At 37.4% G+C, this 11,964-nt stretch overlaps 2 protein-coding genes across 2 annotated transcripts; one reads left to right on the forward strand and one right to left on the reverse strand.

Annotated features, from left to right (window-relative positions):
- Positions 1-85: 85 nt before the first annotated feature.
- Positions 86-4,338, reverse strand: ube2kb (ubiquitin-conjugating enzyme E2Kb (UBC1 homolog, yeast)). The gene is made up of 7 exons (XM_004065744.5): positions 3,900-4,338; positions 3,012-3,105; positions 2,874-2,932; positions 2,631-2,713; positions 2,452-2,551; positions 2,225-2,353; positions 86-1,696 (listed from the first exon to the last, which is right to left on the reverse strand). The coding sequence occupies exons 1-7, from the start codon at positions 3,960-3,962 to the stop codon at positions 1,622-1,624; spliced, it is 603 nt and encodes a 200-aa protein (XP_004065792.1). The 5' UTR covers positions 3,963-4,338; the 3' UTR covers positions 86-1,621.
- A 2,123-nt stretch (positions 4,339-6,461) lies between these two features.
- LOC101166686 (small integral membrane protein 14) lies at positions 6,462-11,458 on the forward strand. Its single transcript, XM_004065743.5, has 5 exons — positions 6,462-6,606; positions 8,060-8,155; positions 8,804-8,852; positions 8,949-9,103; positions 9,595-11,458. Exons 2-5 carry the CDS (start codon positions 8,081-8,083, stop codon positions 9,631-9,633), a joined length of 318 nt encoding a protein of 105 aa, XP_004065791.1. The 5' UTR covers positions 6,462-6,606; positions 8,060-8,080; the 3' UTR covers positions 9,634-11,458.
- The last annotated feature ends 506 nt before the right edge of the window (positions 11,459-11,964 follow it).

The raw sequence follows: 11,964 nt of genomic DNA on the forward strand, positions 1-11,964 counted from the left end.
AACAATAAATGCTTCAGATGTTACATAGCAGGACATTTTTACGCTCCTCTTATTTGGAAATGCAATTTTTAGGAACACAAGCAACTTGTTTTCCACTTTTTTAATTAAAGAAACATGACAATGTCACAATAAATAACCATGCCTTTTCTACTGCTGACGCGCCTCGAAGAAAACGACACAAATGGAGAAACTGAGATGCAGCAGCCCCTCTTTTTGCATCGTCGTCGTGCAACATTCGCACACTGAACACCAGGAAGACGGGATAGAGAGCGGGTGGGCGGAGCTCGGTCTCTGTTCTTACTTTTTATGGATGCAGATCCGGTCATCATTGATGAAGAACTCCACTATTTACAAGAAAGTTGTGCGTTCGACGCCGGGGTCACTCCCAGGGACAGCTGCACACTAACCTCCATTTCACACCGCACTAAATAAACAGCTCTGGGTTTTAACAAATGCATTTTCTTTCTAGTCCTCCTGCTGTGATTTTGTTGTAAATCAGAATTTTAAAAAAAAATGGTGTTTCAAAAGTAGGACGCATGTCAAGGCTCTGTAGAAATTGCACAGATCACATTCAGGAGCCGATTCAGATCTGTTCTGAGGCGGGGCTAAAATATTTTCAACAGAGCTAGTTTTTAAAAAAAGTTTTCAGAAAATACCCTGATCAATGCTACTATAATATATTCTTGGTGTCTTTTAAAGCAGTTTTCTGTCTATAGGGGGACTATTTGATAAAAATCCACCATATTGTTTGGTGAAAACAAAGGCAATTAAAAACATCCACCAGCAAAAGGCTTTGATTGTACAGCAGAATTATTGACTTGTAGGGTCCTGAGCCGACTCCTGTTGGATCAGGATTCCTGTTCAGTAAACCCCACAGAAGATGCAGGGGGGGGGGGGACCAAAAAAATCAAAGTCCTGATCTGCAGAGGGAGTTTTCATGGATCACACAAGCATCAAATAAGTCTCGATACAACTAGGGATTGTTTATATTTAAAATAAATCTGTTTTTACAATGCCATCCGTGTATATAAAACAAAAATTATACCCCTAATGTATTTCCAAATGTACACATATCTATTTACAGATCAGCTGTTTGTGCGTGAGTGGAAACGTGAGGATGAACATTCCTAGTTCTACATAGATGATGGAAAATGTGTACATCCAAAGTTCTGGTTTAGCAGTTTAACGGCTCTCGCCCAGCAACTATACAGTCCAGTCAATTCAATCTGATGGACTTATAGCATAAAGATCTGGGTAAAAATAAGACTCAAAAGTCCAACTCTGCTCAAAACAGTATGTAAATTAGAGGAGTATGGAGGACTTTTATTCTGAAAAATCCCCCAGCTCTTGGCATCTTTTTTTGGGGGCGGGGAAGTAAACGAACTTCAAAGAAAGAGGCGTGGAGGATAGTTTTGAGGGATTGCTTGGGCTTCTTAACATCAGGAAGAAAACGGTGAATGAGATTGGACAGGCATCCGTGTTGAATTGGTAGTCAAAGGTTGGCTTGGACTGCTGTGTTCACAGGAGGGCGTCTGCTTTAACAAAAGGCAATGCTGGAAGGGTGCAGGCAGGGAGCGGGTGATGACGCAGAGTTTGGGTCCTCGCTCTTGATTGGGGCTCTTCAGTTGCTGAGCAGCAGCTCTGTTGCCGTTTCCACGTCCCAGGATTTTGAAGACAAGGCTGCTATTACTGCATTCTAAATACAAGAGGGGTTTTCGGTTATTTCATTATGGCTCAGTTCCAAAGGAGAAAAACTTTAAACAAGTCTATTTTTTATGCAACTATAACTTCAGCTATGTTCAATTAAGATACGGAACAAGTGGCAAATCACTTTTTCAAATCATTTTTTTGTAGAGTATAATTATTTTGTGTGTTGAGTTTTGTTTTTGAATGTACCACCTATCTTTCCTTTTCTGCACCATTAATCAAAGAATTATTTGTATACAGGTATATATATATATATGCTGATCTTTCCGATGGGTTGAATAAAGCATCAGTTCAGAGAGGAAGTTCACCTCTTACCACTTGTTTTTGTCCAAATGATGAAGCTAAAGGTTCTTTTAAAGAAGCCGGCGCAGTGATACAAAACTTCTTTTTTCCCCGTGCGGTTATCCTGTGGTATATCACTTTTTAACGCACATCCAGCAGCCAATCGGAATCGAGTATTCACCCGGACCATAGTATAAATGGTAATGTGTAACAAAAGCAGTGCAGTGTGTCTGACCTTATCAAAGCCCATGGCACAGAGTTTGTCTATTTTCCGTGTGTAGTCCGGACTGGAGGCGGGAGCACCTGCGTATACGTGGGACCACAGCCTTGCAGTCTGTTTGAACATTTCTGGGTTCTGCTTAAACTGGTTTGGAGGATCAAAGAATAAAAGATGGGGTCATATTTTTATTTGAGTAAAGAAAAGAAAATCTTGATCATGGAGTGGACACACACACACAGTACCTGGTTTGCTACTACTGCATCCTGTGGATCATCTGGTTCTGCTGCAGCAAGAAGAGCCTGTAGGGACAACAGCACCGTCCGCAGGGTCATAGCGGCTGCCCTGAGTGAGGCACATTTAAACATTGGAGGAGATAAATCGAAATGTTCAGCACGGAAAAATGCATTTTTCTGCAGCTCACCATTGGTCTTTTAAGATGTCCAAACATATTGCTCCTGTGACAGAACTGATATTAGGATGCCAGATCTTGGTTATGAAGCGCACCTGTAAAACAAAAAGGAAAAGTCTGAAAAAAAGTAAAAATGAAAGCACATTTGTCCCTAAGTGACCCTAAATACTACCTGAAACTTGTCTACTAGTATGGTACAAAAGTTCAAGTTTTATTTTCTGTGCTGTAGAACTAGAAAAACCTCATCACACATACCTTTGGAGGATTAAACGGATAGGTTTCTGGGATCTTTATTTCAAGCTGATATCTCCCACCTTAAAAAGGGAAAAAAAAGTTATTTAACAAATAAATAGCATGGATTAGAATATTTCATTTGGAAATATAGAACAATACCTTCATATGGTGTATCTGGAGGACCTGCTATCTCGCCCCGTAGTTCTGTGAAGTTCTCATCCACCAAATCAACTTTAATCTGGTTTTTACTTGTCTAAACGTGGAGAAAAAAAACAAACAAAACAGGTCGTAAGTGATGTCCCATTTATGGGGTTTCCTTATAAAATATTTAACCCCCTATTTCGTAAACTTAGAATCACTGACAAGTCTCAGCCTACTCTGGTCATTCCCCTGAAAATCAAAAAAAAAAGTTCCACGGAAGCGTGATGTGGCTGAAAGGGTTAAGTTATTTATGTTAGCACAGCACATAGCTTACTAATACAGATAGAACAAGAACAAAATAATAAAATATAAATAACTTAACATGCAATTTAATGACAACATAAACGGCCTTTCGTTCCGAATCAAACCAGCAAATAACAAGTTTGATAAATTCAAGAACATGAAATACACCACGGCATGCTAATAAATGCTAACTCTAGCTGTCAATGTAGCAGACCAAAAAACTAGCTAACCTGAAGTGATACGAAAACAACCCACGGTGGGTACGAGAGCGCACACAATACTCGGCTTTTGTACGTAAATAAATTTACCTGCGATAGAATTTTATTTATGTATTTTAACAAAAGGCCCGTGACATAACAAACGAAATCCCCAGTGTTTCCTGAACACACCCACCTGACACGAGAGTCTCGACTAAAAACGAAGCTAAAGCTAGCTAAAGTTATCGGGGCCCGACCTGCTGAAACACCGGGGCATCCCCAGGTAAAAGTGCTCTGCCTTCTAAGTTTTACTGTCACGGCAAATAAAATAAAATAAAGAGTAGAAGAAAAACAAACAAAAAATACTGATCTTAGGGGAAACCAACAGTTTATAAATCAAACGCACCTCTTCGCTTTTCAGAACTTCTTTGAACTCTCGCTTAATCCGCTGGACCGCAATGTTAGCCATGGCTGTCTGCTGGTGAAGGGACTGCTGACTCCAAGGTGGACCCGGGGCTTGTCACCCGGGGTCGGCCGGCGGCGGGATACCTTACTGTTATCGATCTCGTTTCACTTTCAGCGCCCGGCGCTTCTTTTCACTCCAGAGGGAGCTCAGCCTCGCGGTCGCTGTCGGCAGTCTACCTGGCTGTGTGTCCGCCCGCCTGCACACAGACTGACTCCAGAACCAGCAGACCGTGAACACGCGCTGCATGGAGCACCAGCTGGAACTTTCATCAGCAGCGCCGGTGACTGACGGAGAACTTGGACTGCTGCATTTCTGAAAGTCCCTGAACACAATGGTTACGCCAACGACATCAGTCCCTGACAGCAAAATACGAACAACCAATTGTGTTCTGTCAATAGGAGTTTATTTGTTGATTTTAATATGGAACTAGCACAATGATGCTCCTTTTTTAAATATTTATTTGTTTGTTTGTTTGTTTATTTATTTATTTATTTAAATCAATCAAGGAGCAACAAGAAATGACAAGTTTAGGTGTGGGTGATGTTACAGTTAAATAATAAAAAAACAAATACATAAATAAATATGTCATATTTTGTTAAATGGTTGTCCCTAATTTGATTTTGGTCTTAAACTAATCCAGGCTATAACGTTTACTTCTTTGAAAAATGTGTCATCTAAAATACAATTATTTATTTTTTGAATATCAAAAACAAAGTATTTTTTAAAGTATATTTTGTAGTATATATGTAACAGTAGGCCAGAAAATTTTGTAAAATTCTATACACTGTATGTTTATGATTCACTTGTGGACATAGCGGAACTTTACACAGAAGCACAGTGGAGGAAGAATGTTAATGTGGAATGCAACATTAGGACTTTTCCTAGACAAAACCCTTTAAAAGTCTATGATTGCTTCTTGTGTTGTGACTTCTTTCAGATTTTAAAGACCCACTCTGATAAAAATTGTTTTTGGTCTTTTTAACATAATCTTGTGGTATTTTTCATTTTGCACATTTGCATCTGCTTCAACGTAAACTTACCGGAAATATGATTATTCTATAGACAACATTGGAATGCTTTTTTTTTGGTTATTTTTGAAAAACTAATTGATTCAATACATACTCTGACCTCCACCAAAAATAAAGAAACATTTAAGATTTAGTTTGAAGTAGCAGGCAGTCAGAAGATGTTTATTAAAATTCAAACAGCATAGTCTTATCAAGGTGGAAGCCAACCAATTCATGTTTTCAAAGCAAAGAAAGGGAGAGTGTAAATTTGTAGTAAAAGAAATCATAAAAAATGTACCAAAAAGATTGAGAAAAAGGCGCAAAGCCAAGCTACTTTGACACAAGTATCGCCTGGAAAAACGTTTATTTATTTAAAGGTGAGGTTAAATACGAAGTGCTTATTTTTTATTAATTTATGTAATTATTAATTTAGTTTATATTATACAAAAGTTAAATTAAAAAAGAAAAGTGTAGATATAAAAACAGAAGATACTGGTGTTTGAAAAATTCGATTTCTTTAAGGTTTCCGTAGTTTTGGGCGATAACATTTTTAGGTTGGGGTTTTTCTTTACATTAACATTGCCATGTTAATGTAAAGCTTATATCTATGCTCTATTATTAACTAATTCATATTACTGGTTGATACAATTTAGACCAGGGGTGGGCAGACTGTGGCCCGCGGGCCGGATCATAGTTTGGTCTGGCCCACTGAACATCATCAGAGACCCATGTTTTTTGCTTTTTTTAATCTGGCCACACAATCGATACCAGCTTAGAGGGTGACTTTTGTTCCACCCTTCTGCAGTCTGTGCCCCAATCTGAAATCGGTCAAACAGAGCAGAAGGCGTTCCTACCTTTCTATGTCGCAGTTTTGCTTGTGCCAAAAATACTGGTAAGGACAAGGTGCCTTATGTTGATAGGTGATATTTTTTCAATGACAGAGCATCTAATACTCTCAGTTTCTCCTGCACTTCTATTCTGAACTGCTCTCTTAAAAACTGCTTTCCTCTTTCTGCTCATCAAAGTACAGTACGTGTGTTTGAGGCTGAGCTATTATGAAGACAATCCAGAAAAATTGAATTTTTCTTCATCCAAATATGTTCTCAACATCTATCGCTTATAATATATAATAATGATAAATGAAAATAATCTTTTTACTGCAATGTACTACATGACACAAGTGTGTACAGTCCAACAGTCCTACAAATAATTAGTCAAACTGTCTGTATTCAGCCAAATATTCAATTAATATTTATTTTTAAACAGTTTTTAAAAACTACAGGAATTATCATTTAAATTTTTAGATATACTTTTAAAGTGTGTTCCGTTAAGTCTGAGAGTGTTGTATTAACACAGATGTTTAATGTCTCATTTTACTGCCAGCTGGATTTTGTTTACCGTTCACACGATCAGACAGCTGCATCGTGATTGGCTAAAAGACCAGCCAATCAAATATTTTGACCAATAAGGAGCAACCATCTGCCTCCCATGAGGTCCCGGATGCCGCTCACGTGTATTAAACAAAACACAGACCGATGGTTGACATGTCTCTGGTCTGACGGCGACTGTAGGGAAGAACTGTGAGGTGCAGGCCCGCTAAAGACGATTACGTCGCCTTGTTCGTGGGTCTGAAAAGTCAGGTGAGTCTGGTTGTTGCTGCTGCTGTTTATGTTTTCGGGTTTATCGCGTAGGAAGGAAAAGGGAAAGCAAAAGGAAGCAGGAAATAAAAAATATAATCATCTGGTTTGGCTGGTCAGACTGGTAGCAGTGGTGCTATTTAAGCAAAATTCCTAATAGAGCAAAAAAAAAGAAGCGCTGACGGCTGTGTTGTTTGTTTGCCTGCGGTCGTTACCGAACCTGTAGAACCGCGATATTCCGTCTGTTCATCGCTCAGCCTCAGCCTGTGTGCCAAAACGAACAGGGCTGCACTAAATCTCACTAAAAATGTCCATCACACATTTGTTAAACTCAACATTGTTGTTTTAGTTGTGTATGTCACTGTTGTTTTCTGTAGCTAACTAGCCTAGCACCGACTAGCTTTGCTAACCCTATGGCTTAAGTTAAGACATCAACTTAGTTCGTAGTTAAAATCAAGGCAAAAAAAAGAGAGAGGGGAAAAAGGTAGAAATGTAAATTAGTATTTCAATTCATATAATTAAAAGATAATGAACTTAAATTTAATGAAGAAAAATTACAATCTTAAACTGACAGGCCATGTTTTTTTATTGTAAAATTTAAGCAATGAATTCTTAAAAACATACTATGTGACTTCTTTTATGGTATGTATACAAATTTTAGTAAATACTGTACTGCTCTTTTATTTTCTGTCTTGTAAGACTGAGACTGTAGACAATCAAATAAACGGATAAATATGACGTCACATCCCTATCATATTTGAATTTGGCCAAAAAAAAAGCAAGTCTAAATAAAAGATGGATGTGCTTTTGCTAAATTTGTCTTTAGTTTATAACACATTTGGTCTTTGGTATATTGTTATTTATATTTATCTATTACTTAATAATGTATTGTATATAATATAGCCTGCTATTTCAGTGTTTTTCAACCTTTTTTGAGCAAAGGTATACGTTTTCCTTGAATAAAAAAATTCCAACGCACACTACCTAGCGAACGATGAAACTCTGTCGTCTGTATTAGCAATACAGTCATTAAAAAATAAAAAATCTATCGTCTTCCTCTCATCTGAAGTCAGTTTGCAGGGGTAGAAGTTTAATAGACTGGCTCCAAATTCCCTCTCCACCAAAACTTCCTCCAGTTCTGCTGAGGGATTCAAAAGCTCTCCCAGACCAGCTGAAAAACATAATCCCTCCAATCCATCCTTGGTCTAAATTTTTTTAATCATACCTTTATTGTTTTTCCCAACAAAGACCCGTTTTTTGCAGGAACAGTAATGGTTTCATTGTCAGCATTTACTGGATGATTTTTTTTTTTTCTTGCTGCATGTTGCCAGCAGAGCAGTCTCCTCCCTCTTTATCTTTGTCCTGCTATGAAATAACAATAGTTCACAGCACCAACAAGAGGTAGCATTAGATTTCTCTCACTCGTTTGCCCTAGTTACAGTGCTTCTGTTTCAAGGTGGAGACGGTCTGGTGAGAAATGGCGGAGGGCGGCTTCGACCCCTGCGAGTGCATCTGCAGTCATGAATTCGCTATGAGGCGTCTCATCAACCTGGTGAGTAAAGAATAACTTAAAATGTGACAGGACAGGTTCCATGTCCACAAAGTGGTGATAACAGATCATTTGGACGGTAGGAAATGAAAACGGAAGTTGTGATAACATGAGAGATAAATGCGATGTAAAGCTATTGGAGAGATGTTTAGATGTAAACATCTGAGTAAATGAAAGACTTGACGAGAAGTGGAGGGAAATAAAGTTCCTTGATGCTACGCAAACATATCCTGGTTCCTGTTTTGTGTTTGTCTTGAGGGCTTAACACACTTTTTCTGTCTCTAATGTACTTAATAATGCAGGACTTTCACTGGGATTTCCCAAAAATGAACTCGGCTTTTAAACAAAACGTTTATCTAATAGACAGATTAGCTCCATTTCCAGAAAACTTCTACTCGCACAGTGAGTTTCAGTCGGTTTAGAGTTAAAAGCCAGGCTAAGGTTGCTGGTTTGCCCGCTGCATTGAAGGGTGTGTCCGGATGAAATTCTTAACCTTTTATTTCTTTACTGTCACTAAAACATTATTAGTTAGACTTCACAGGGCACTAACTGGGGAGTTAATACTTTTTTATTCTGTTTTACAATTATTAATCTATTTTTGGGGGAAATGGTAAAATGCTTTTCTGTTTTGCTTCTTTTTCCCCCCTCTAGCTCAGGCAATCCCAGTCTTACTGTACAGATGCAGAGTGCCCTCAGGAGTGTATGTATTCTCTGACATTTGTTTTTACGTTTTTTTGTCATTTTTCTGGAAGCTGTCATGTTCTCAGATGCGTGATGGTGTTTTTGTTCCGTCTAGTGCCAGGACCTAATGGACTAGTCGGTGGAGATGGAGATCTGACCCTCCCCATGGTTCTGATGGGATGGGCCGTAGTGGCCTTGGTCTTGTTTTTGCTCCGCCCATCCAGTCTCAGGGGACGACGCCCTACAGGGAAACCCTCCGGACCCCAAAATGTCAGTACTAGTTCTAACTATTCCCCTTTTTTGGCAAGAATTAAGCCATTAAGTTAAAATTGGTTCTGACCAGTTTTTGACCTTGTTTTTTAAAACTTTTTTTTTTCACTTTTAATCTTTTTGAGCTTGACGTGGTTTCCTGCATTTTCTTGTAGTATTACAGCAAATACTTCTTTGTTTTAACTCAAAATACCAGGGTTTTGTCCATATTTTGTGGTCACTTTCTGACTGAAATGAGTAGTTTTGAATTGTATTTGTAAATACCTGGTGGCTGAGGATTATTTGACTTATTCGCAGAAACATCTATTTGGGAAAATTGGTGCTGCTGCAGAACATGGAAGCATATTTTTCAGAATATTATCTGAAAATTGAGTTCAATGCTTATATTCAGACAAAACTTGTTTTAAGACCTCCAACGATACATTATAATAACTACAGTTTGTACTTGCCGTCGTTTTTGGAAATTTATGATCTTTTGTGTTGCTCTCCAGAATCACGGAAGGGAACCTCCAGCCCCACCCGTTGACTAACACTGAATGCAGACGACCAGCAGTCCTGATGCTCTTTTTGGAGGAACGTGACCAGCCTTCCTGTCAGCTTTTACTCACATTTCCACCCCTCTGCCTCCTTTTTCTTTTTTAAAACTTTGGTCACAGGTCTTTATGTGATTGTTCCTCTAAGAGCCCGACTGAACTCAAATCTCTGACGCCATCACAGAATTTGGGACATTTAATGGTGAAGTTATGCAATACACAAGTTTCTAGTCATTCTTTAACATATATTAAAATATAATCTCTTACTCCAATATTTTAAACAAAATATTTACTTTATTCAAAATGAATGCACAGATGTTTGGTTTTTGGCATAACAGCAGGAATATGCTCCATTCCTGATCCATCTTTGAAAGTCAGGACTGTAAAAACAGACATTTGATGATTCGGTTGGACTCTTATCAGTTCCCTCCTTTCATCAGGAAATGAGCTGAGCCTGGACCAGGTTTAATAAACGTCAGACAGGATCTTAGAGTGAAGGATTGTGACATGTTTGGTTAGTGAAGGGGTTGCTAATGAACTATTCTTGATCCTGCACTTTGTATGATTAATGGTGGTGGGTGTCTCGAAACATTCCACCTCGTCTAAAATAATATTACACATTCAAACGGTGCCAGTCAGAATAAATATTATCAGTAATTTTTTCAAACCAAAATAATTACAGAATGTGTCACTTTTTATATTGAGCTATCTCATAAATTGTGGTTTAATTTCCGGAAACACTAATCTTATCAGTAAATCAGCTCTGTGTGTTTATTGATTTATGTTTCCAAGAAACCTCTACAATTCATAGTCTTAAATACATCACGAGGAAGAGTTTCGATGCCAGTTTGGTTGGTTATGGGAGACTGCAGTCAGTCTGCTGAGAATACTGGGCTAAAACTTGACAAACGCAGCATCTTAATTGTGAGATTACAGGGTATGGTCCGACATTAATACTTTCATGGACAGCGTTAAGAATTGGTAGAATTTTGGTTTGTTCTAAGATGACAAAAATGGTAAAACTGACCTCTTAAAAAAAGAAAAAAAGAATTGTGTCTTGTCTGTGTTCCTTTTCTACACGAAAACCCAAAGTTTCTAGCTTATGTTTCATTTTACACTGGTGAGGAAAAACAAAACGTTTCTTTATTTTTTTTTTTTGCCAATGTGAATGAATCATTGTGAAATTCTAGAGCACTTTTCTACAAGATCTTATTTTGTTTTATATGAAACGTGTTGAGAGGTGAGCAGAATATTTCCTTGTTGCTTGTCATGCTTGAAACCCTGACAAAAGCAGTATCCTGAACCGTTTGGTTCCTTCCCTGGTTTACCCACTTCCACCGTTCAACAGAATCATTGAATCCCACAATCACCAGCTAAACCTTCAAACTGTACCCTGTAGCAAGAAAATGGGGTTTTTCTTGAGCTCAACAATGTTTAACATTTTTGAGAGTTTATATATTGCACTTGGTTTTCCCCACTTGACCTTAATGCCAGAGCATAAATACATTTGTTTAAAGATCAAAGGTTTTTGCATTGTAAAGTTTACCTTATGGTGCATTTGTACTATCAGTAAATGTGCACCATTGTTTTTTTTTTTTATATATATACTGCTTTTTTTTCTTTTTCAATTTTTTTTTTCTGGAAATGCCAAAAAAGGTCGTCTAGATTTTTTTTTTTTTTTTTTTTCAAAGCACTTGTGCAAAAGCAACAAGTTATCACTGAGATGGATAAATGAAAGAGACCTCAAATTATACTGTTCTAAATGTTTAAGGGCTTATACTATGCACTTTTCCTACAACAATGAATAAAGATCTAAGTCTTACATGTTTGGCTGTTTTGTTGCAAGCTTGCACGTACCTGGTTTAGTATTTACAAAATCTTTAAAGTACTTTTTTTTGTGCTAAATAATTAATGACAACTAACTGCACTCTATTTTAGCTATTTCTGTAAAACAAAAAAGAAGTATAAGCTATAAAGTAATAATTAGTAGTTTTATTACCCTTCAGAGGTTTATAAAGAAATGGTTATTCATCAAAAGATTACCAATGAGAATAATTCTAAGGGAAAAATGTAAATGAAAAACCACTGTTTTTTTTATTTAAATCATAGGTTTAAATGTACAGAGCGCTGGAAACATTCAAAATAATAAAAATTGTTCCCTCAAATTAGTAATTAGTGGGCACGAATTAGTATTTTGTGTGTACAAATTAGTCTTTTGTAGTCACAAATTGGTAGTAGGAATTGATACTAAAATAATTTTTGCAAATAAAATAAAGTACTTGGTGGCCACAAATGATTAATTTGAGGGAACAATTTTTTAAAATTTAT

Source organism: Oryzias latipes, chromosome 1 (genome assembly GCF_053564925.1).
Source record: "Oryzias latipes strain Hd-rR chromosome 1, Olatipes_Hd-rR_3.1".
NCBI lineage: Eukaryota > Metazoa > Chordata > Actinopteri > Beloniformes > Adrianichthyidae > Oryzias > Oryzias latipes.